General features: G+C 41.4%; 1 protein-coding gene across 1 annotated transcript in view; it reads left to right on the top strand.

Annotated features, from left to right (window-relative positions):
* The first annotated feature begins 3604 nt into the window (after positions 1-3604).
* The window catches only part of cdk6 (cyclin-dependent kinase 6), a 35444-nt gene continuing 12869 nt past the window's right edge, over positions 3605-26179 (top strand). The window contains exons 1-3 of the mRNA XM_034891362.1: positions 3605-3895; positions 10362-10497; positions 14895-15062. Coding sequence (XP_034747253.1) covers positions 3672-3895; positions 10362-10497; positions 14895-15062 — 528 coding nt within the window. The 5' untranslated portion in view covers positions 3605-3671. The remainder of the gene's footprint in view (positions 3896-10361; positions 10498-14894; positions 15063-26179) is intronic.

Raw genomic sequence — 26179 nt, forward strand, 5'->3', positions numbered from 1 at the left:
ATTTGGATGGGAAGACAACATTAAAATAGATGTTGAACATATTGTTCCCAGAACAGGATGTTCTTAATTGGACCATCATGTTCCTGCAACCTTCCTTAAATGACTCTTGCATCATGAACCCCATCAAGGTAAGATGACAAACACACACTGTGGAAACATTAGTGGAGGCTTATGTGTCAGATATTGACTAAATAATGACTGTTGAAGAATGTATGTGTGTGTGTGTGTGTGTGTGTGTGTGTGTAACTGTTTGAGTTATGGGTCTGTCTCTCATCTCACCACACACAACAGGTCTATTTGGTTTGTACTCCAGACAGATGGGCAGTATGCATGCTAATGTTTCCTGGGCAATGGCTCTCAGTGCTGATTTCACATGAACAATGGTAATGAAAACATGTAAATGCACACATTTACAGTAATTGGTCTGGGAAACACTGTCTGCATTGTGTGTTTTGTGATGCAAATGGTTTAAATTTGGGGTTGCCTATAAAGTTGGACAGGAGAGATTGTCATACATACTTCCATGTCATTATCTCCCCCAGCTTTAGTCTTTAATGGAAATGCAAGACCAGTTGGAATGCAAATAATAGCATCGGGGGAATGTCCTTCCTATGATCTTCTGTGCGTCTCTAATACAGCCTTTCATTGAAGTTATGCTAATAGAGTTTGGTTACACGCCTGTAATTGGCTATTCATTGTGGTAACCTGACATCAAGTATTGTCATGTCCAGCATTTTTTTTTTTAAAAGGAAGAAAAAAAGTGTGGTTACCAAGCTGATATCTCTGTGTTTAAATGCATCTATTCCCTTTTCACGCTATTTATGTCTTATGGGAATTAATATGTCTGACAAGTGTAACAAAATGTGAAAGTATGTCCAAAGATCTTGTTTTGATGGCAGCGAGGAAATGCATAGCTTCCAAACCCCCAGCAATAGTCCACTGGTGGAATGAACTCTCAAGCTACTTTGTTTGGACTGCATTTATAATAAGAAAACATAACCTCTGAATATTTGAAGATACGGCAGTCTCATAGACAATTTGATTTTATAAATGTTTACATTAATGTTGGGAAACGACAAAAGAGTGTGCATTTATTATGTAGCTTTTTGTTCATATTTTTTTGCTTTGTGACTATTTATTTTTTTAGTTTCTGGCATTTCTGTCTGTTTTTTCTTAGTGTGAAGGATCTGAGATATGAATGAGATTTATGTATGAAATTATGTTTTTGCAAAAAAAAATAAAGAAGTGAAATACCAACTTTGTCCAAGTTTGAAGAGTTTTTAAATATTTAAATGGCTAAATCTGATATAACAATAATTTTAAGCACAAACCGTACCATTTGAATAAAACAAAACATAAAAAAATGAAACATATTCATATTTTAAATAAATTGATTAAAGCTAATTATTAAAGTAGGTCTATAGCCCATACAATTTTATTTCAGTAGGTAGATAAATAGGCTAAATGTTAAGTTGGAGGTTTTAAGAAGTTACTATGACATGACAGTATTGGAGTTAATCATAATAAATTCCATAACATGCTAATTTGTAGTAGCCCTGTTTTAGTATATCTTGATTGCCAACTTGGTTGTAATGCTGTGTTACAAATAAACAAATTATACTTATTATTAGGCCTAAAACATGTAGTGGATTGCAAAATGTCATAATCTTATATATTTTGCATGACATCAATCAACCCTGTTGATAATGGTCTGCAGAATTTATCATATTTTCAAAATAAAAAAACGTTGCCAGCCCCCATTGTTATCACGTTAGTAGTGGGACGTTCAGCCCTGCAGAAGACCACCCGAGCAGGAAAGGAGTCCCCCAGCCATAGATCAGGCCACCGGGCCTTGAACCTGACCCATCAGGACCAACTAGGGCGAGCTTGTCACGTTGCATCCCCGCTGGTGCATTGTTGCCGCAGGAGTTTCTCAATGGTCGCAAAGAGATAGATTTGTGGCCGTCCATCCAATAAACCACCTCTCTCCCCTCTCCGATGCCTGCGGTGCTCCCGGTTTTGACACAGGAGACAAAACCCGCGGAGAGGACTATGAATGGTAAAGCACCGAGGAGGCCGAGGCAGAGCAAAAAGGAGGCGGTGTGCCTTTGTAGTCGGTGAGGAATGCGGAAATGTCCCCGCTCCGTGTCAAACCTCTCTGAAGGGGGTCAGGCCACATTCAGCCGGCGTGGGAAAGCCAGGCTAAGACGGAGCTCACACTGGCGAGCGGGGCTGCAGTTGCATGGGCCTTGCCTATCCGGGGATATATGGAAGAGAAAAAAAAGAAGAAAGAAAGGAGACAATCCAAAGAAGAGCGTTGTTTCGGACGGCTGTATCACGCTTTTGCCTTTGTCCTATGACCCCCCTTCTCCCCATCCTACACCCCCCGTCCCACACCCCCCCCCCCACACACACACACACACACACAAAGTTGCAGTGAGAGTGTGTGTGCGTTTCTTGTAGGCCTACAGCCCTCCACCTCCTCCTCCTCCTCCCTTGTTTGAGTGTCTCTGCCTGGGCTAGTGTAGTCTGAGGGATGGGGGATTAGAGCCTGCACCGTCCAACTACCTGTGTGGCCCCCGCATGGAGGACAGTGGATAGGGATGCGTTTGATGCAGGACATTTTATCCGAGACACCAATGCCTCCTCAGCATTTTTTCGGACATGCCGACGTTACGACAATTGATTGACAACATAAACCAAGGTAAAAAAAATTGAAAGTGGGGATATTTGTGCAGAATGATATGCCAAACATGTCTTTATGAGGCGTGAAATGTTGCTTTACAAACCAATACTATTTTAAAAACCGAAAGAGCAATTATTTAACTTGCTAGAATTTAATATTAGCCTATTTGAGTCCACGCACAATTAAATTAGAAAAAATTAGAAGAAGCTATGTACGCGGATGAAGACTTCTTTAAAACTCTGCTAATGCATTGTTTTACACATTTACAACGGTTTCGGGTTTGAAAAGCGAGTTTTACAGTGTTTTAAATGGACTGTTGCTGTAGGAAGTTCAGACAATGCAATCAGTATGTTAGACAGCCACGTGCTCGCCAATCGCCTCAAACAGAAACTGATAAAACAGTACATGAGAAGCAGTTAGCTAGTTTATTTGGCTAACTTAACACAACTTTGTGTGTAAGGTTTGGGCTCTCTTTTAGCGTGTTGTCTTTTAATGTTTAATTTTCTTTAACAGAGTAGGCTATAAGACAGCCCACATGGACATAACTCATCAACATTGCATGTGGGATACATTTCTGAATGCGCGAGACTGTTTATTTGGTGCAAACCTAGCTTAAGAGGAGGCTACATTTAGCGGTGCTATTTTTTTGAATTATTTTACTTTACTTTACTTTACTTTGTGTTAGTGGTAGGAGGACATGAGTTGTTATGCGTAATAGGAGGAGGAGTGGAAGTTGGGACGCGTCGGGGCTCTTGTGTTGATAATAAAACACGATGACAGTCCTGTTATTGCCTACCTGGAGCACAGTTTGACCAAATCTGACAAAGATGGTGTCTTCCTCCATCTGTGTCTCCCTGTCATCTAGGCATTGCATGTGCCAACTCTTTTCTGTGAATATGCCTTTGTGAGAAACTCTCTGGCTCGTCACCCTCGCCGGGATTCCCCGTAATATTTCCAACAAGAGACAAGAAAAAAAACTGCAAAAATGGACAAAGAAAGTTCTGGTAAGCAATATGAACCTGTGGCCGAGATTGGAGAAGGCGCCTATGGGAAAGTGTACAAGGCGAGAGATTTGAACAACGGGGGACGCTTTGTAGCCCTAAAAAGAGTCCGTGTGCAGACGGAGGAAGAGGGGATGCCTCTCTCCACTATCCGGGAGGTGGCGGTACTGAGGCAGCTTGAAGCCTTTGAGCACCCCAATGTTGTCAGGTAAGTGTGTGTGAGTGTGCGTGTGAGAAAGGGACAGAATGTGACATACATTTTGTGTGGTGTACAAGACAGATACACACGTTACTTCCTTTTTGATGTTCTCTGGTGGCAACCATGCTGCCTCATATGAACTTTAGGTAAGGCCCACCCATACATGTCCTCTTTATTGGAATCTCCTTCTTTAACGTTTTTTCTGCTGAAATGATATTGTGGGTTGGATAACAACTAGCCACTTGCTGCCATTGTTAGCAGGCAGTAGGTGCACACATCCATTTTCATTATTGTGTGTATTGTTAGTTTTGTTCATATTTTTTTTAAACCACACCTCTTATTTATCATTATTGGTCAGCTCCAGTGACATTGCTCCACTTCATACACGCTCATGCAAAAAGTGTAACTTTAAATGAGTCAGCTTTGACTGAACATCCTTAAAAACTGGTGCCTTTCCATCCCCTTGCCCTCAAAAAGGTTACTGGGTTGCAGTATCAAGTGGAACAGTGTATGCACCTTTTCAAATGTGCATCTCTCTTTTAATTTATAAATGCTTTTTTCACATACTATGATGTGCCCTTGAGCAAGACACGGACACTCTCCCAGCTCAGTTACTGTAAGTCAGGCCTACTGAATACAGCCACAGCTGAAACAAGTTACCTACAGCCCAGTTTTGTAGTTGTCCTTCTTAGCAATGCACACAGAGGCCATTTTCTTTCAGTTTTGTAATGCATTGTTCATTCAGAGGTCAGTTGTCAAATACTTCGTCATATGTTGGCACTAGCCAAGGTCTGACCTTGGTCCTTATTTTATTTCTGGTTTATTGGGATTGGAGGGGAAGCACTAAATGGAAATTTCAGAAGCATGGCTAGTGCCCGTGTGCCTCTAACAATAATTCCCCAGTGTATAAATGAATAATAGAGGATACTGGTTATAGTTTCTCTTAATGGGATCACAATGGGTTTTGTTCTCACTGCAAGACAACCACGTCAGCAGCCATAAGTTTTTCTTAGGTTAGTTTATTTAGGGGTTGAACACACTTAGTGCCCTACAATGGAAACATACGTTTCAATAAAAGCTGCATTGTTGCAATAAATCGGTTCAACAGTGCAGACCATCGGCTCTTTGGACTATTAGAGGAGCTTCACTATCCTCCAGTTTAGCCAACCAGCATAGCAAGGCAGCTGAGGCCAGAAACGGTGCAGTGTGGACCTTCTGTGTGACTCCAGGCAACCCCTGGATGTTTGTAATGAGGCCCATTATTCATTCCATATGTTCAGTGTCTGCTGAGAACCCCCATTGTAGCCCAACAATCGAGCTGTGAGTGGCGTTTAACCCCAGTGCTTCAAGAGGAGGGCACGTGACCGTCTACTCTGACATCATGCACAGTACTAAAACCTTGAATGAATTGCCTCTCACTAACAGCAAAGACTCCCGCATTTCCAATTACGTTGATTACAAGGGCGTTGGCATTGTTGCATTAGAATAAAAGTGCTTCCGAAAAGATTTCTTTCCGTGCCTTCGATTTTAAAACGGTTTATGTGATTAGCTAGTTTAAATTATCGTAGCACATGAAATAGTATGTCAACATATTGATGTGACATTGAGTAGGATCACTATTAAGTCCTTTTTTGCCAGGCCCCCTGGGCTACTCCACATGGCAGTTAGAGGTTGGCTGATATGGGTTTTCTCTGGCCGATGCCGGCCTTTAGACATCAGGATCGGCCAATAAATGCTGCAGATTTCTTTTGGCCGATATGTGCTTGTTTTTAAACCTCTATTTGAAAGATGTATGTAATATGTAACACTAATATACATAAGAATTCCTCAACAAAAACATTTATTGAACACTTCACCAATCTAAACTTGTATACTTAAATTAAAAATGAATAATTTAAAAACATATTGTATACTTGTAAAAAAAAAAAAATTAAACGGGTAAGAAGAAAATAAACTTTCAAACAAACCTTTCACAGGGCTATCTAAAGACAATTCTTGTTCACTTTATTAGATCGTTGTTCATTTATTGAAGGGTTTTATCTGTGTTTTGGGATCCTACTGTTACATGTCATGTTGCACCCATTGGGATCTCATCTGAGCAGATGTCTGTTCAAACAGCTGAGTTGTAATTTACAACTCATCCAGCCAATTTAATAAAAATGAAGAGTTTTTATTGTCCATACATGGATACAGGCACGGAGAACTGAAGGCTCTGTTAGCAACAATTAGCTTCGTTATCAATTAGCTCCGTTAAAAAGATATAGAGTGGATGAGAAAGCCACGGACAGGGGTGACCAGGGATGTAGTGTAGGGTAAACGTTGTTTACGCAACTTCCAAAATTTGCGATTACCCATCTCCAAAGTGCGTTTGTCCACCTCTAAATAGCTTATCGTTCCTAAGCCATTCTTAATTGAGCTTATGTTGTTTGAGTTTCATTATCAGTTTCATTCATTCGCAGTTATGAGAATGACATACAGTAAGTAGCTTGCTCTCAGTGTTGACCAATCTCTTGCGTAGCCAGCAGGAAGCAGCAGACTGCATCAGAGATTTACAGTCACTAGCCTTCACTACATCGCGTCTCATGTAATGAATAGATTTAAAAAACGGAAATCCGTTTTTTAAGCGCCATCAAGACGGCAGCCCTCCTCCTGATGCCAGCAAACTGCCTTGGCTACAAGCCCAAATGGAGTGAGCTTGGAAAACGGTACTAAACTTAATGTTTTTGAGGTTAATTTGGTTCACGGTAGATTCATGCCACTGACTCAACCAGCGTTGATTAGGTTACTCCTTTCAGACACAAAGATGCAATGCACCTCTACCTTTTCCCATTAGCCAATGTATGTTACGTAAAATTCAGGATATATTGTTAGATAAAATGTATTTACGTAATTTCATGCATTCTCTAGTATTCAAGCCACTGAAAGTTAGGGACAAGCTCCTTTTGTTAGTCAGCTAGTTAATGTTATAATAATATTAACCAACCGCGGTTGCGATATAGCCTGAAATAGTGTCATTTATCTTAATTAGCTTACCAATAAAACATAATTTAGGATGCAATGTCTTCACAGCTTATTGTGGATGATGCTACATGGCTTCAAATCCCAGACATAATAAAGTCCTTTAGAGAAATAACTGGACAAGTTTACTCTGACCGGGTACCATTTGAAATGATTGGCGGGGAAGTCTTTTTGAAATGCTTCTAGCACAGAGACAGTATAAATTCAAATAACTTACAGTTGTAGACATAGGCTATAGCCTTCAGACTGGATACCTAAAAATTGAATGCATGCCAAATATTTTTTTAATTGTTTACCTGAAAGGTTGGCTTATAATGCGACAGGCTATGACAAGTCAAGATGTCTGTTCATGAGAAAGGAGTCTGATGTGCTAAGCTGTCTTTTCTTCATTTTAACTTCATTTTACAGAAAGACAATGGTGAGACAGACAATGATGCAGAGAGCACAGAGAGAGGAGATATAGAGAGGAGGGACATAGAGAGGAGATGAGGAAAAAAGGTAAGACAAACAGAGACAGGACAATTCGAGGGAGAAGGAACAGAGAGAGAGGCTGAGGACGAAGGCACAGAGAAAGACCATACTAGTCCTTTTTGAGTCTTTTTAACAAGAACTTTGATTAATGTATGAAATGAATAGTGATCAAATGATCAAATGCCTATAGCGATTTCATCAGTATACACATGGCCCACCTTACCGGTGACCGCGTGATGGTCCACTTAATCACAGAATTTATAGTTTCCCCACCTCTTTTTATTTTTTTTACCACAACACTCCCAGGGGCAACGGACTATGATAAAACCGAACTCTGATAAATGATGTTCTGGGAGCTTTCACAGCGATGTCGACGTGCAATATAAGCTTGTTGGAGACGACCTGCGCCTCGCCTGTAAAATGGACGAGAGCAGGCAGCGGCCGGCGGTAACAAAAAGCGGCGGTAAAGTCGGACAGTTTCCCGCCGATTCCAGCAGGAAGTCAAAGAAACACTCACATCCTGTAAGGTCCGATTCCAATTTAATAAAATGTCATCAGACATATCAGCTTGTACACAGTCTCAAAAGGCTCTTCATGCGATCTGTTGCGGATTTTGTTAAACAGACTGTATGTGATCCATGATCTGAACGGGTTTAGTCTCTCTGACTTCTTAACGTAACTATTAGCCACACAAGATGTGGTTTGTACAGAATAAGCCTTTAAATCAGACCAATGGCAGTTTAAATCCCTCCGATTCAAAAACTAAAAGCTTATATAAAACATCATTTTGATTAGATTCTGAACCAATCAGCTGTTAAATCAGATGACAGGCCGGTGTTTCCCAGCATGCTCTGGTCCGCCTGGGTCTTGCAGTCGATGAAAAGCAACTGCGCTGCTGTCGGTACCCGATCAGTGCTGCCTGCATCTTGTGCATGTGCCAGTTGTTTTATGCCGCTGCTGTGCTCCGTTGTATGCCACCGTGGTTAGTAGTTACACTTCCTTGAAAGGTTTTCAAAGTACACCTCCAACTTGTTTAACGTACAAAGATACAAAGGAAATGGGACATGTGCATGATGTCAGAGCACGATGTCAGTGCACGTTGGGATCAAGTAGGACGCAAATCTCTCTCTTTTTTTTTTTAAGTGCATTTTCTGCCTTTATTTTTGACACAACGGATAAATACATGAAAGGAGAGAGAGATGGGGAAGGACACGCAGCGGGAGCCGAGCCCGGGCCCGCTGCGACAAGGAGCAAACCTCCACACATAGGCGCCCACTCCACTCGAGCTAACTGGGCCGGAATGCAATGGGCGGCGATTGCCGTCGTTGAATGCGCAGATCTGGCTCATCTCTAACGAACCTGTTGTTGATGCTGTCATACATACGGCTTCACGAAGGGAGGGCTTGGAGACAACTGGTCTGGTTGCGATGTAAAAAAATGTCGCCTATTTATGTTTTTAACACTAGGCTGCCCGCAGATGCGCCTGCCTATTAATCGGCTTGATATACTCTGATATCAGTCTGTATGTAAAATTGTCCAAAATCTGCCAGTTAATCGGTCAACCTCCTAATAGCGTTCAGGGATGGGCGGAAAATATGCTCTGGTCTATTGGCATTTCTTAAAACTAATTAGAATCCTCATGGGCGGCGCTAAACTCCACACAGAGCCGCTGCAAAATACAACTCAGATTAGACAGATAGTCTAGCTAGCTGTCTGGATTCACCCTGCAGAGATCTGGAAGAGCAGGTAACCGAAGTCCTCAAAAATCCACCGGAGTTTGAAATTGGAACACAATTTTTTCATTTTTTATTTAAGTACAGATCTTATTTACCACTTTTTTGGCTCGTTCAAATTCACTTATACTATTATACTTACTACTTATTATAATGGGATACTTCGAACGTAATTCAATTACAGTAACCCATTACTTTGTCACCAAACACAATGTGTCTGATGGCTCCCTTTCTCTCGTGTGTTCAGTCCAATCCTCTTTATTTATTTAGCACGATTTTAACAAACACAAGGTTTCCAAAGTGCTGCACGAAAAGATAATATAGAATAAATAAATAGATTACACACATGTGTTGTTGGGATGAAAGTTCCGCCGCTTCAACAGCTACAGATGGATCAACTCGACTTTCCATAGAGCATCAGGAGTTGTCATAGTGCTGGTTGAGGAATGCTGCTTGTGGTCCCCAGATAGTTTTTTTTTCAGCTTTTCACCAAAGCCTGCCTTGGCAGGTCTACCAACATAATCTGGATTCTTGGCCTTAGTTTGTTGCCTAGTGAAACCCAGCCTTAAACGCTTGTGTTAGAGGCCTGATGGCAATTCTGCTCTCTAAGCATGTTCATTTTGTCTCGCAAGTTTCTGTAAGATAAAAATACCAAGCAGCCAAGAGTCCAGACTCAGGTTTTTGATAAAGAACCTCAGATTTAATGTCCAAGAATGGAAAATGCTTTCCTGACCAACCACAAAGATACGTTCAACTCTCAGCTGTTTTTGAAAGATCATCCTTTTCTTTAAAAAGAAAACAGCAAGAAAGCATGTCCCTTGTGTCTTTATTTTTGCTGTGGCAATAGACCCCTTTCTCATGAACAGACATCTTGACTTGTCGTAGCAGGAAACACACAGACTTCATTCTATAAAGAATTCCAGTAAGTCAAAAGTCATTATTAATGTCATTAGTTACACCTGTGTTTGACATGTCTGTTGCTGTGAATGAAATCACTAGAGATTTGCTTTCCCCTATTACATTTTAGTGTCCATGTGTAAAATGTAAGCAAGATACTTGTAGTGTGCCTTTAAAAGCTTTACACGGTGGAACCAAAAGACCGTAGTATGCTACTGTACATGGTACTGAAAAGCCAATGCAGTGGTTTGCCTTTGCTAGATGTGTAGAGTACTGTAATTCAACCTTCTTTGTTGCAACATGCTGAGCAGAGTGGACCCCAGTGAATCAATTGTGTTGATCTCCTCCTGTTCCAGGCTGTTTGACGTGTGTACAGTCTCTCGGACTGACCGAGAAACCAAACTCACTCTGGTCTTTGAGCACGTGGATCAGGACTTGACCACTTACCTGGAGAAGGCCCCCGACCCTGGAGTACCACCTGAGACCATCAAGGTAACCATTGTCATTGTTATCTTTAAGTACTCGGGAACATTGCTATTAACTGGAGTCTTTAATGCCATGAGAGACTTTTGTTTGCTTCACTATTGAAACATCAGTGAGAAAGACATAGTTCATATTCCTGGACATGTTTTAAACCATGTAAGAACTTAATTTGAATATATAGGAAGCTATTTGCTAATAGTCTCTGGCTGGAGCACAGGATGTCAACAGCTGTGTCTGTATGGTACTGAGTGAGTTTTCTTGGCCAGAGGACACAGTGAAATCCCTCCAACATTAGAGGTACTGGAGCATTTTGGAGGGCAGCACATGTGGAAGACAAGCTCCAAATTAGAGGCTCACTGCTTTCTCTATTTTCACTCTGCCCTTTTTCTCTAAGTTTACACTGTATTGCAGATGTAGAGCGAGAAAAGGTCTGTGAGAAACTAGACTTCAAAATCATTCCTTTTGTGTTTAAAAGCAAAGAAAAAAGATTGCTAACAGTTCTTTACAACAATTCCAATGAACACATTAAAACTTCCCAACACTATACATTTTCTCCAAATCCTTAAATAAATCAACGGAGTGTCCATTTACACTTTGCCAAAAGGTCGGAAATGGATGTGTTGCCATCTCCTTTCCTTTGTAACCGTTTCTTTTTATTTGAATAATTCCCACACTCAAACCTTTAAAAAAAATCTCTTTATCACATTTCACCCCAAGGTCTGTAAACGTATCATGTACAATATTGGAGAGATATATATATCTCCTATATTTGGAGAGATGCATAGTTTAAAGTGTCAGATTTGAAACAGAGAAGTTCTGGAAGCTAGTGTAACCGTTGGTTTTCACCCCAGGGCCGGGTTTCTGTGTGAAAGTTTTTGTGTTGAACTCTAATGTTGGTGGGATGCTGTGCAAGCGTAGACGAGTCGGGTAGATCACACCTAAGGCTTTCCCAGGGTTTCTGCTGAAGTTGATAGTGTATGGCACTGTAGTTTCTGTTAGTCGACAGACGTATCTGCAACTGATCGATTTAAACGCTGAGTCCTTTTCCAATCATTTCTCAAATGTCTGGATTTGCTGCTCATCTTTGTTTTGTCAGTAGTTTCCTTTCACACAATTTCATGCACATTTTGAAGTATCGCAAAATAATTCGAAAAAACTTCCACAATTGTTCAAAAACGTTTTCCACTAGCTTGAGGTGGTTTTTGCCTTTTTCTCCTAAAATGAGTTGATACACTAAATGGGATATGGAAATGCCTTTGCCGGATAAGTTCCGTCGTAGCAAACATTTAACTCACGAGTGATCAGCTGTTTCCGCCGTCTGCATTTTTTATAGTGTACTTGCTTGTACACATAACAAGTGAAGGAAGTAGTTGTGCGATAAAGGGAAAAAGACAACTTGAGATAGTTGAGAAGGTCAAATCCTGCTTACTTTCTGAACTCAGCCCACCTGGATATGCCCTCACCTGTACATGGAAAGTGGACATGTTTAAAGGATTGTCAGTTTTGGAGAATAGAAATTGTTGGAAGCACCCCCCCCCACCCTTCTGACATTGGCAAGTTTTGGGGGAGGAAGTTTTACGTTTAGGTTTACGACGCTGTTAAACAATCCAACAAGCATGCCGTCTGAAGCATAAAGACCCCTTAAGGCACCCCTGCTTCTTTTGCTTTCTCCTAACATCCATACAGCTGGAGCCTTGAGGGGACAAAAGGACAATGATGGAGTGACACGATGACACAGGGACCATCCCCTGTTATTTCTAGGACAGTGGACACTGCACAGAAACCCCCCCCCAATTGCCCCCTTTCCCAGCAACTTAATTTGCCCCAGGCTATACCAGATGATACCCGAGAGTGAATCCCAAATTAGGCACACCTGCGCCCATCTCATTAAATGCTTACCTACTTCACACTTGAATACCCTAAACCAAAGAAAAACATTTACATTCAGTCAAAGATCCTAAACCAAAAAGAACAGGCATACTTTTCTTCAAAACCAATCTACCCCCAGCACCAGACACCCTGCCCCAGCCAGTCCATTTTAGCCCCCCACCCTCCACCACCCACTCTGCCTAACTCAGACTCAAGACCCACCACATGGCCATTGATGAAAGAGCAATCAAATGAGCTGGAAGGACATCAAGGAGCCGGGCTGCCCCAGCCTCAGTGCTCCTCAGCCAGGCCAGCGCTTGGGTCGCACCCACCCCCCTCTACCGCCACCATCCAAGCTTCTACAACTCCATTCTCTGAGCCCATAAAGGGGAGGTTAATGAAGCATGGGGAGAGAATTACACTAACGCTAACCGGCAGATGTCCCATATTGTGCATAGCTACAATAAACAATATGGCTGCCTCTGGTATATTTGCATTAGAAAAGAAGGCGCACTCAGAAAGCCATGTTGTGACTGCATCTTGCAGAGCGCTGACTACCTTTTTTCCTTGTCCTTCTGCTTTTTCAGGGTCAGATCTGTTGCCTTTTTGTGTGATTTTGTTTTCAATTGTTTGTGGGGTTTTTGAAGGTTTTGAAGTGCTGCCAATTGAAGACAGTTGTGTGTTGAGCAACTCTTGCGAGCCTTATTGCTGCTGAAATCAACTATGGATCGCCATTGCTCTCTGTGACACATGGGGTCTGTGACTTTGGGGCAGTATTATTTTGGCAGTTTTTAAATTTCTAAACTTACTTTGCCTTTTTGCCATGCAGAAAGTTATGTTGTTAAACATAGTTGGAATATCTTTACTTACTCAATTGTGAGGGCAATTGATACGGCAGAGAAGATGGCTCTTAGGCCAAGACTGTTTGTGTGTGTTGTCCAAGAGTCACACTTTTGAGATAATTAGTGTTTACTAGGAAATGCTGCTGAAAGGAAGCATGGTGAAACAGCTATTTAAAGCGGAGAGGAACTGATGGGGGGCAATGCTATTGTGTCAGACACACAAACACTAACACACACTAAATAACCAACTGCCTGCCTCTCCTATGTCTGTCTGCTGCCCTCCCCGCTAGGTCATGGCTGGATGAAGATGTAGAAAGGAAGGTCTGTTTATACATCCTGCCTGCCCTTGGTCAGAGGGCACACACACACACATGCACACACACACAGATGCACCCTTACGCAGTCTGAGGTGCACACACACACAAATGGTAATAGAGTTGATACAACCATTATGTTAACACAGACCCAGAAGGACACCCAATTTGTATACACACACACACACACACACACTCACACATATACACCATTCCCAATCTCCCCAGTATTGTGTGGTGCGTCCTGCCTTGTCTTCTATGGCCAGCACAGCAGCCAGCCCCGCGCCATTTGCTAATGTTTTCTGCTTGAGTGTACAAACCCCTTTGACTCACTCACCAGCTGGCCGGCCAGTGAATAGAACTACGGGCTCAGGTCCATGTCACTTGTGAGGTCTTGGCGGAGGCTTTTGGGGGGGGGGTGAAGTGTGTGTGTGTGCGTGTGTGTGTGTGTGTGTTTGAGGGAGGTGTTCAGGCAATGAGATGCAACACACCACCTCCAGCACCACAACATTTTACAAATGTCTCTTCTCTTACTATCTCTAAGATTGTCTCCATCATCATCTAAAAACTTAATGATTTTGATTTGACTTGTCTTATTAGGCCTTAAGCGGAAATAGCTCTCCCTTGACTTTATTTTATTAACAACAATCCAAACCATAGGTCCGGCAAAAAACCTGACCACAAGCCCTTGTAATGACTTATTTGTTTACAGATATAGACAATATTTTGGATGAGAAAGAACAGCAAGTCTAACCTGGTTTGTACATAGTTTAACCGTGTTAGTTTTGCTAGTGTGTCATGGATGAAGTGCCATTTCTGAGGTCAGTTCTTGGGCATTAAAGGAGAACGAGCGTCAGTTAACTCAAGCAGGACAGCTGCTGAGAAACAGAGATCCATGCTTGTACAAAACGGGGCCTCTTTCTGCCTCTATCGTGTGTGTCAGTTATCAAACATCTGCCACAGTCGACAAGAAAAGACACAGGCCTCCTCTATTTAACTCCCTCTATACCACCATGTCTCAGCGTTTGTACTTAACTTCTCATTGCAGGGTCCTCTCATTTAGGCCTTTTGTTGCCTGGTTTAAGGTCAGCAAAATGAATTAAAATGTTGATTTGGGGTCATGAAGCCACCTGTCTTTCCCATTTTGCAAGGACTATTAAGGCTGAACTATTTTGGAAATCAAATTCATTAGTTAATATTCAATTCAATAAAAATGTAATCAATTTTATTATCTCTTTTCATCATGGTTTTAAACCTTGTCATGACTCCACTATCCTAAAGTTTTTTAACTTTACTGTATCAATTGGGTGTCCTTGTCATGTTTACTAAAAGTCATCTCCCCTCTGTCTCTCTTTGTCCTTTCTGTTTTGTTGTCTTACAGGATATGATGTACCAGCTGCTCCAGGGGCTGGACTTCCTGCACTCGCACCGCGTGGTTCACCGTGACCTGAAGCCCCAGAATATCCTGGTCACCAGCGGAGGACAGATCAAACTGGCCGACTTTGGTCTAGCTCGAATCTACAGCTTCCAGATGGCCCTCACCTCTGTGGTGAGTTATGTTGTTCAATTTCTGAACTCAGTCCGGCCCGTCCAATAGTCCCCTGCAACAGAGTGAATCAAAACAAACTGTCCCAAACTCTCATCCCAAGCTCCATGGACTAAGTGGTAACACTTTCTGTCTCTTTGTCACCCCTCGCTATTTTCTCTCTCTTCTCCCATAAATGATCGAGTATAGCAATCTGTTGAGGTACAGTGATATTTTATTGACAGAAAAGAGCAAATTTTCTTTTAACGTGAACATATTCCTAACCAAAAAGAGAAGGAACAAAAAAAACACAAGTTAGAAAAGAAAATATCAACAAAACAAGTGAGGGAATAACAAGAACACATTGATGTACTGAAACCAGAAACCTCATACCCGTATCACCCTTCTGTCTACTTTTCTCTTAAAACCCATCTCTTTGACTTTATACTTTATTTTGTGAAAAGTCTAGAGTGTGTTCACTCATTGCATATGCTTTTATTCCTCATTGCATATGCTTTTATTATTGGAAATTCATATTTTGGCTGTCATTCTTACTCTAAAAGACACACACACACTGCCTTAAATTAACCTCCCATCTCCAGAGAGTTAAATGAAAAATGTCTAATGATGTGTTGGGCACTTAAGAGGGCATCATCGGTTGGCTCTGCAGCACTGGGCCAAATGATAGGGTTTTCTGTGTAAAGTGAGAGCCAAGGGCCCCTGTGGCCTGTCTCAGAAATCCCTCAGTGGCTGTTGCAGACAGGGATGGGACAGACGAGAAGAGACAGACACCCCTCCCTTTTGACTGTCGGCACTTTGATGTCCAACTGTTGAGTTCTGGGCTCTGATGACCAGATAAAAAAGAGAGGGAGAATGAAAGGAGTCTTTAGAAGAGCCTGAAATAGGAAGAGATGAGACTTTTAAGATTAAGGTAGCCAGCAACAGTAGCTGAGTACATGGTTATAAGCCTGTATTTATGAGAGACAAGTAACGTTTTCTGATTTGGTTCACATTCACACAGATATATGAATCGACCAGTGCTGTTTTTTTATGTCCGAAACCGGTTATTAGTAGTAAATAAAATCAATATTTGGAACCAATATTCATTTACAGTGTCAAAAAACAATATTACCCACCAATTATTAGCATTAATGTTAGCTACCTGTCAACGAGCACATTGTAGTAATGTTAACCTGGATCAATGAAATGTATTAAATAAGGTCTCTGCTGTATTACTGTGTTGCAAAGTGGGATGTGATTAATCACAAAATGCCATGTGGCACAAAAAAGCAGTATTACAGTTACTGAGTAGGACTCTTTCTGTGACATTGTATGATTAACAATTACTCTCATCCTATCATCTGGGTTCCCGAGTTTTGACGGAAGTTAGAGTATTTAGAGGGGTCAAAGGTTATACGACGCCAGAAATAAAATTGCAGATTTCTCTGTTTTTGAACATTCTTGGAAACATTTGGGGTAGTGTAACTGCACACCTCAACACAATGTCTAAGGCATTTATAGTCGTTTTTAGATATTTTAACGCAGAAATGGTACATATTGTACCTTTTTTATGAAGAGGTTGTACAAATTATATTTTGTAACTGTGTGTGTGTGTGTGTGTGTGTGTGTGTGTGAGAAAAAGGAGCGTGAGTGAGGAATTAAAGTTTTATCTGAAACATTTTTGTTCACTGATAATAAATGTAATACTGGGGTTAGGAACTTTAAATATTAAGTCTGTAATTATTAAGAAGTACTCCTATTTTTTTTTTTTAGAATTTCAGAACAGTTTTTTTTAACTGGTTGAATTTCTAACAGCTTATAAGGCTTTTTTTCTTCAGGCTTTTTCTCTCTTTGAGTACTGCGTAACCAACTATTGTTATCAAGGGTAGTTTTTATGATTCAGATAAAACTAGTCAGTATTTCCTTCAGTTAATTTCTATAATTTATCATTCAGATTGATGTCGATAATACACATTTAACTCTGAGGAAGACATATAATTTACATGTTGTTACACAACATACTGTGTGTGTGGTTTCACTTGAGGTTTTGTCTTTGTGTAGCTGTTATACTTCATTTATGACTAGATGGGGTCACTTTTTGTCAAGGGTAGAAATCTTACCCGGGAATTCACCCTTTAAGACATGAACGTCCTAATCCAGTCCCCGAAACTACTCATGCACACACAGAGGCACTTAACATGTGAATGTGTTGTGCACACACTCAAACACTCATTTCCTTTCTTGGTTATACTGACTGGGCCACAAAATGAGATGGAGGAGGTTGTGCATGTGTCAGTGCACGTGTGCGCTGGAGCGTAGGGCTGCAATGTGAGCATGGGGTCTTTGGTTCTACATGAATGTTCCTGTGTCTGGAATCCCCCTATCAGCGCACACACACACACACACACACACACACCATTCATCCATTCAGTATTTCCTCTTCCTAATAAAAGCAGATAATCTACACTGCATGCAGCGTACATGGACACAGATACACACAAAACTTAAGAGGATCTTCCCCTTTGCCCAACAGACCAACAGTTGCTTATTTAGTCACCTAATGCCACCATTACTGGCAGACAGATGGGTTTTGGAGAACTGCTGTTGCTTAAGTGAACAAGACACTTCTCTCTCACTTTCAAAGTGATTCATTTAGCACTTTTAGAATGACAAGATGGCTGCAGTGAGCATTTGCATAACGTTGTCAAAAAGAGTCCCTTACATTTTTTCCCAGTGTCACTAACTGAAAGTAGCACTCTTGTACTTTTCTGCTGATGATTTACCAGCATTACTTGAACTTCTCTTTTTTGTGATGAATTTGCTTTCTCACCTAGCAACCAATGGGTCTTTAATGTCATTGACAGAAAATGTGGTCTGTGTGTGGATATAAGCATGTTTGATGGAGTCTGGGTGTATTTGCACATGCATGGTTGTGTGTGACGGATGGCCTCATCTGCATCACCCGCCTACTATGTTGCACATATTTCACCCTTCCCGAGAGAGGGAGGGAGACCACCCATTGGGTTGTTACTGGGGTCCAGATTAGGCTGCCCCTAGAGGTCCGTTGCTGTTTTTTTAACAACCCTAGTATGGCTACAGGCTCATTGTACTGCCTTGAGTGACATGCAGATAGGAAAAGCTGATGAGTTAATCTGAGCGGAGAGGTTTTTTTTCTGTCTTATTGAGATCCCATTTCTGCCAAAGAACTTTAGGGAAAACCATTTCTTTTGATGTTGCTTCAATTTGGAATAAATGCATCAGTAAAATACAACCCACGAGTCTGTAGTGGTACTGAAATTCCTTTGGGTAATTCCGTGTTAAAATAGGACTTATTAACATCTAAACACTTTCCCAAATTTGAGCATGTTTAAGCCAAAGACCCTGCTAGGTATAACAAGTAAGAAGGAAATCTTTCATCATCTCACTTCGACCTATCCAATCACGTTGTACAGATTACTTATAGATTACTTAAACCTGCTCAGAATCAGTCAGCTGCTTCAGTCAAAAATACAATGATTATTACCTTTTAATAGCATTATTTGATAGTGGATGAGTTAAGCTAACCAACAGATTGCAATACATACTACTTACATATTTGAAAAATGCAGTTTGCAGCTCTAATGAACTAGGAATATCTTTGCTGTCAAAAGGAATCATCAAACCAAAGTGCATTTTTCACAACTATATCTAATGGAATATTTTATTTCACTGATGCAGATTGGTCACGTGTCATTTAAACACTGTAGACAGTGTAAATAATTAATGAATCTAGAAACTAAGAACTTAACTAGCAACGGTTAGCGCCGTCACCGCCTAGTGGATAAGCTCCTTTTGTGAATGCGTCTCCTCCTCTGAAAGTGACAAAGATATAGAAGTTAAGTCAGGTGTTTTTAAAAGATAACCTCCAGTAACCCGACCATGTTGGTGTTTTCATCTTCACTAGCCACATATTGGTAACCATTGTAGTACAAGGCTGACAGAATAGTCCCGTGAAACCCATTAGCATCCACTCTCAAGCATGTCATGCGCATGTCGTTGCCTGTTAAATTAGATTTTGAAAACTCAAGGGGAATGCCACCAGACTATTGTTGTTGTCAACGTCCTGTGTTTTTCTAGTTTGAAACCAAAATAAACTGAGGGGTGCCATAATTCACAGGAGATAAGATAAACGTATTAGTGGCGAAAATGTCTTTTTGTCTTGTCTCTGAGCTTATCTAAGTGAGTCTGAGTTGAATGAGTTGCACAATATATCAAAGGGAGTTTTAGGATTCTTTAAGCCTGGTCTTTTCCACTTTTTTCTGTGAATAAATGGCTTCTAAATTTCCTTTTTATATGATCAAAGGAACCAATTAGTTTTAGTTAAAACTATATTTTAACACAGTCTGTGCAGTCACTGGTTTCCTGTAAACGGTTGTTGGTGACATACAAAGTAGTAAAATTGTTACCTGATCAAAGGTATTTTCCCGATTCTTCCCCCTAGTTCCTCTGCTTATAGCCCTCCCACTATGCTTACCAAAATAAGACACCCGTATCTCAGACGGAATTAAACAAATTGAAACCAGATTTCCTGCCTGCGCTCAAACAGCAGACAGGCTTTTAAAATACAAAGCTTTCAAGAGCAGTCAGGCTCTTCAGTCTGGATTTAGTATTTTCACTCTGAAAGTGTTTCCTATTTTTGGGCCCTTGTTTGACTACAAATGTGAATTAAAAACTGTGGGTGTGAGTTATTGGAAAGCGTAGATTGGTGTGTTCTCACTCTCTTGCAAGTTATGATAATCTTACAAGATAGTGACAGTTATAACGCAGATAAGATGTCTAAGTCTGCAAACCACAAGCTTCTTTCTTAATTTATAGCTCTTATTTAAAGTGAAGCCTTATTTAACAGTTTTTTGACAATGATTTTGAGACAACCTCTTTGTAAAACATGCAGTTTTAGGATAATCTTTAAAATATGCTATGCTGTACATGCAAGTAGCGCTCTGTCATTAGTAGTGCAACAGAGTTCAGGAACAGACACCGATGGAACTGAAATTTTTCAGTGATGACCAAGGATGAACTGGACAGTTGTGTCTGGGAATTTTTTCTTTTGCCACACAATATGTTTCTACTCTGGACAGACAGAAAGGCAGGCAGGGAGAGGGAGGGGGGGAGAAACCCTTGCACTGCACGCAGAAGAGCACGTGCAGCGCACTCTGGGAATGTTTAGATATCTCCTCAAACAGCTCTGCATGGGAAAAAAAAAGAAAAGTCATCCTCTATGCTTTGACTGCTGGAGCAAAGGGGCTGGTCCAATTTGACAGAAGCAAACATGCACAGTTCACATACATAGAGTATGTATCAACAGGGCTATACTGTACACTCATGCATTCAAAGCCACGCAGTCACATTATTATTCATGTTTCACACACAGATTCAGGCCCTCAAATGCAAAGTTCAAGTCTTATTTAATTGTTGCTCTGTGCATCCCCTTTTAAGTGAGACTGAAAGAGCAGCGGTAGCACTCCCCTACACCTCACTGCATTAATTGTTTATGGTCTCTTGGCAATGCTCCAGGTGGGGAAAAAGGGGTACTGACCAGTCTGTGTATGGTGCACGTGCACACTCCCGCACACACCGGCATCTGGATATTAAAGCCTTGTCTGTACCAGCAACGGGAAGAGGAGGAAAAAAAGAGAAAAAATTACAGCATATATCAGGAATTTTCCAGCTAATGATGTGCGGATGTGGTAGCACTGGGGAAGAGAGAGCCACTGACTGTGCTGTCTTTGTTTCGCTCGCCGAGGGCCCCACGCTGCATTCCTGTACACTATGCATACTTTGGCAACAGTTGTAGTGCCCCTTTTTTCTGTTTTACTGTATACAGTGTGTGTGCTGCTCTTGCAATTTTCTTTCTAGCCTTGTAGCTATGTCGCCCCCTTCTCTCAGCCTCTACCTTTTCCCCTCATTTTCTTTTTAATTCTCTCTCTCTTTCTCTCTCTCTCTCCCCCTCCCACTCTCTACTTATTTCCTTTCTTGGCCTTCTTTTCTCTAGCAGCTGTATTGTTGAGACTGTAAATTGTGTTTTTTGTAGAACAAGAAAAAGAAAGAGGGAAAGTGAGGGAGGAGTGAAATAATGGTGTTTACAACATGGCTGACTGCTAGAGCTTTGAATGGGGCCTCTCTGCAGAAGCACCATTACAGCCTCAGCTCCACTGTACTCTCAGTGCATAGTTTTGCACATTATTATTATAACATCCGCTCTCCTTCTCCCATATGTGGCTTGCCTATACACTCGGAAGCCTTTATCAGTTTTGCTTAGATACACATAGGAAGACTTTAATTTGTGGTGGAGTGCTTTCAGGAATGTAATCAAATTTGAGTTTAAGTCTTGAAGCAAGAAACAGTCGAGCCATTTACCTGAGGGACTTAACTGCACCCCGTGTTTAATCCACTTTATTTAGTAATTGCTGAAAGTTATAACTTTGAATCCTGCTCTTATTGACTCAATTACAACAACCATGTGCCCTCTGGTGCATCAAAAGTACTTTTCTGTGTGTGTGTGTGTGTGTGTGTGTGTGTGTAGATGGCATGTGTCTGTGTGTGCAGTGGTGCTCTTTCATCCTTGGCTTCCTCAGTGAGAGGGAATGCAAACATGGGCCCCCGGCCAAGCTTCATCAGCCCCAGTGCCTCCGGTGCTGCAGCCCGAAGCCCCGGTCTCATCCTCAAGACATCAGGTCGCTGTGAAGGTCCTCCTCGGAAGCCCACATTAGGAGGGACAGGAAAACGTTTGTGTTATGTTAGCAGTGGATAGGGGTGAAGGAGTGTAACAACTCAACATAATTTTCCCATTAATTAAAGGGAAATTCCTGTTTTTTTACAACGTGTGTATTATTTTTGTTGTTTGGGTCATTGTACCTTTTTGTGCTTGTCGAAGTCATTGCTAAGTTCTGGGAACTCTACATACTGCAACCATGGCAGCCATTTAAAGTAATTATTTGATAGTTTGAGAAATACTCTAACCCTTTTTAGGAAAGACTTAAATTGGAAGATCTATACCACTCATGTTGGTCTATTAAATATGAAACTACTGCCAGGGGCAATTAGCTTAGCTTAGGTCTGTCCAAAGTTTAAGTTCACCTACCACCTCTAATTTATCACTAATTAACATATTATATCCCAGGGTTAAAGTGTGATCTGGCAGGTGGAGAAACCCATTTTAAAGTGTCTTACTACTTGCTAGTTTACCACTCTCGTTATTTTCTTCTTCCAAAACAGCGGGGAGCAGCAGAAATTGCCAGGAGTTGAGTTATAATAAAAGCAGTCACTGGTTTGGGTCGCATGACATATTAATCAGAGCACAAAAGGCTTACCTCCTAATTTACCACATTATTATTGGAAGTTATTTTAGCAACAAGTAGCATAAAGCTAACTTTTATTATCAAAAAGTCCATAAATAACCTTCTTACTGCATTCACTGTCGAAAAACTGGTCTCTAACTTTCACAACATCTTAATAAGTCCAAATGATTCCCCATGGCTTGAGGTCAGGGAATTATTTATGACACCATTATAAAAGCATTTGACAGTGTAATTAAACTGACATCTTTATGACAGGTCCAAATTGTTTAACTTTACTTGAGATTAAAGACAACAAGCATGGCACAATATGAATGGTCTTGTGAAAGCCAATGTAAAAACCAACCACTGGCAGTTAAATGTAATGTTAACACAAAGCCAAACAGTTTCTTAAAGTTTTAATACTACTGATATGAGATACAGTATTTATGACTGGTATTGTTGTCTAGGTTAATGTCAAGTTGTCATAACACAGACATTGTTGTCATGACAACAGTCAAATGACTTCTTCATGAAATGTCAGGGTAATGACAGTGTCATATCAGTTTAATGCACACCCCTTAAGGTAAAGTGTTACCCATCAAACACATGCTCCAGATAACTTGCATTTGAAGACACACAGCACTTGGAATCACATGACTCCAGGCAAAAGCAGGTGCTCACTTAGTCACGTGCAAGTACTCGCACATAACACAAACCAAACGCCCCCACACTCAAATGCATACACCCCATTCTCATCCTTACTCAAACTCCTCCGCTGTGCAATCCCAGTGCGTTGGAGGCACAGGTCCGGATGTTGCAAGTCAGACAGGGTTGGAGGTCTGGCCCAGGAGGTCCGGAGGTCCTCTGGGGCAGGAGAAGCTATTTCCTCCCTGAAGCTGAGCAGGGAGCAGCAGTGAGGGCTAAGGAGGAGGAGGATGGTGTTGGTGAGGGGGAGGATGCTCTCAGCAGAAAGGAATTCCCAGAATGTTGTCCTTTTAATCTGGAGTCAGCCTCACACACTCTCTATGCCTCTCTCTCTCCAACTCTTTCTTTTTTTCTCCCTAGGCTTTATCTGACCTCCTCTGGCTTTTTTTGTTACCATGCGGAAGGGAGAAGGGTGTCAGATAGGCAGTGAGACAGATTGAAAATTCAGAGCAGCTGACTGAAGAGCAAACCGTTGTATTGCACAGTTAAGGGTGACTCACTTTCTCTGTCTAATTGTCCTACATACGGTGGATGTGTCTGTGTCTCTGTTTTCATGTGGCCTATACAGAGGAGGGAGAGCAGGAGGGAGTAATTGACGGATATGTGATGCAGAACGAGAAGGGTGAGAAAGAGACTAAGGAAGAAGGAATGCAAACGTGGTCGGAAGGGAAAGGACAAAAAAGCTCAGAACATCATTGCAAATGATGAAGGTTTTTTTAACAATAGTCTACAGTCTATGTGTTATAATTATCTCCATGAGAACCGTTTTTAAGTTGTTTGGGCCGTGACTCATGAGCATGTTCCTCTGTCAGAGTAACACAACTGACCTAAGACTTCCTGAATACAGGTACAGTTGAGTATTTTATGGAGTGTGTGAAACTGTGCGTGATCAAAATGTATTCATGGATATTACAAGCTCTCCAACTGTTTGTATGTAGACTTTACTGCATTTCAGTCGCATGTTTTACAGACTCGGACAGAGAAAAAGGCATTTAATAGAGAAGGAACAAGAGATTGCAGGAGAGATGGAGGAGGTAGGGAGAAAAGGGTGAAAGAAGGGCTGACAGTTGACTGTTTGTTTGGAAATTAAAAAGAGCCCCCCTTATCCTAGAATCTGGGGTTTGAGATGAGCCGTTTAGGAGCAGAGAGTTAATAACTTCCCAAATGCTTAATGGTTACTTTCAAGTGACAAACAGTGTGTCAACAAACAGCATGACAGGAAAGTCAGAAGGTGTTGAGATGGACTAGTACGTTGCTGTTTTTTCACATCACATATTTAACATTCATTGACAAAAAAGACATATATACAGTGGTGTGAAAAAGTGTTTGCCCCCTTCCTCATTTCCTGTTCCTTTGCATGTTTGTCACCCTTAAGTGTTTCGGAACATCAAACCAATTTAAACAATAGTCAAGGACAACACAAGTAAACACAAAATGCAATTTGTAAATGAAGGTGTTTATTATTAAAGGTGGAAAAAAATCCAAACCATCATGGCCCTGTGTGAAAAAGTGATTGCCCCCTAAACCTAATAACTGGTTGGGCCACCCTTAGCAGCAACAACTGCAACCAAGCGTTTGCAATAACGTGCAATGAGGCTTTTACAGCGTCCTGGAGGAATTTTGGCCCACTCATCTTCGCAGAATTGTTCTAATTCAGTTACATTACAGGGTTTTCGAGCATGAACGGCCTTTTTAAGGTCATACCACAACATCTCAATAGGATTCAGGTCAGGACTTTGGCTAGGCCACTCCAAAGTCTTCATTTTGTTTTTCTTCAGCCATTCGGTGGTGGACTTGCTGGTGTGTTTAGGATCATTGTCCTGCTGCAGAACCCAAGTTCGTTTCAGCTTGAGTACACGAACAGATGGTCGGACATTCTCCTTCAGGATCTCTTGGTAGACAGCAGAATTCATAGTTCCTTTTATCACGGCAAGTCTTCCAGGTCCCGAAGCAGCAAAACAGCCCCAGACTATCGCACTACCACCACAATATTTTACTGTTGGTATAATGTTCTTTTTATGAAATGCAGTGTTCCTTCTACGCCAGATATACTTGGACACACACCTTCCAAAGAGTTCCACTTTTGTCTCATCGGTCCACAGAATGTTGTCCCAAAAGTCTTGGGGATCATCAAGATGTGTTGTGGAGTAATTGAGACGAGCTTTGATGTTCTTTTTGCTCAGCAGTGGTTTTCTCCTTGGAACTCTGCCATGCAGGCCGTTTTTGCCCAGTCTTTTCCTGATGGTGGAGGCATGAACGCCGACCTTAACTGAGGCAAGTGAGGCCTGCAGTTCTTTGGACGTTGTTGTGGGGTCTTTTGTGACCTCTTGGATGAGTCGTTGTTGCGCTCTTGGGGTAATTTGGGGCGGCCGGCCACTCCTGGGAAGGTTCACCAGTGTTCCATGTCTTCGCCATTTGTGTATAATGGCTCTCACTGTGGTTTGCTGGATTCCCAAAGCTTAGGAAATGGCTTTATAACCCTTTCCAGACTGATAGATCTCAATTACTTTCTTTCTCAATTGTTCCTGAATTTCTTTGGGTCTCGGCATGATGTGTAGCTTTTAAGGATCTTCTGGTGGACCTTACTGTGTCAAGCAGCTCCTATTTAAGTGATGCCTTGATTGTGAACAGGTGTGGCAATAATCAGGCCTGGGTCTGGCTAGAGAAATTGAACTCAGGTGTGGACAACCACAGTTATAGTATGTTTTAACAAGGGGGGCAATCACTTTTTCACACAGGGCCATGATGGTTAGGATTTTTTTTCACCTTTTTAATAATAAACACCTTCATTTACAAATTGCATTTTGTGTTTACTTGTGTTGTCCTTGACTATTTTTTAAATTGGTTTGAGTGTGACAAACATGCAAAGGAACAGGAAATGAGGAAAGGGGCAAACACTTTTTCACACCACTGTAGATTAACAGTAGAATAAAGCGTCTTTTCCATTTAATGCTAATTTAGAATGAAAGACCACCTTGCTATAGATGCACTGCTGCAAAAACAGTTTCCTGCGCTGCAAGTAGTCATGTGTTTTTAGGCCTACTGCAATCTGAAATTACACCCCATCTTCCTGTGTGTGTGTGTGTGTGTGTGTGTGTGTGTGTGTGTGTGTGTGTGTGT

Source organism: Etheostoma cragini, chromosome 14 (assembly GCF_013103735.1).
Source record: "Etheostoma cragini isolate CJK2018 chromosome 14, CSU_Ecrag_1.0, whole genome shotgun sequence".
NCBI classification, from domain to species: Eukaryota; Metazoa; Chordata; class Actinopteri; order Perciformes; family Percidae; genus Etheostoma; species Etheostoma cragini.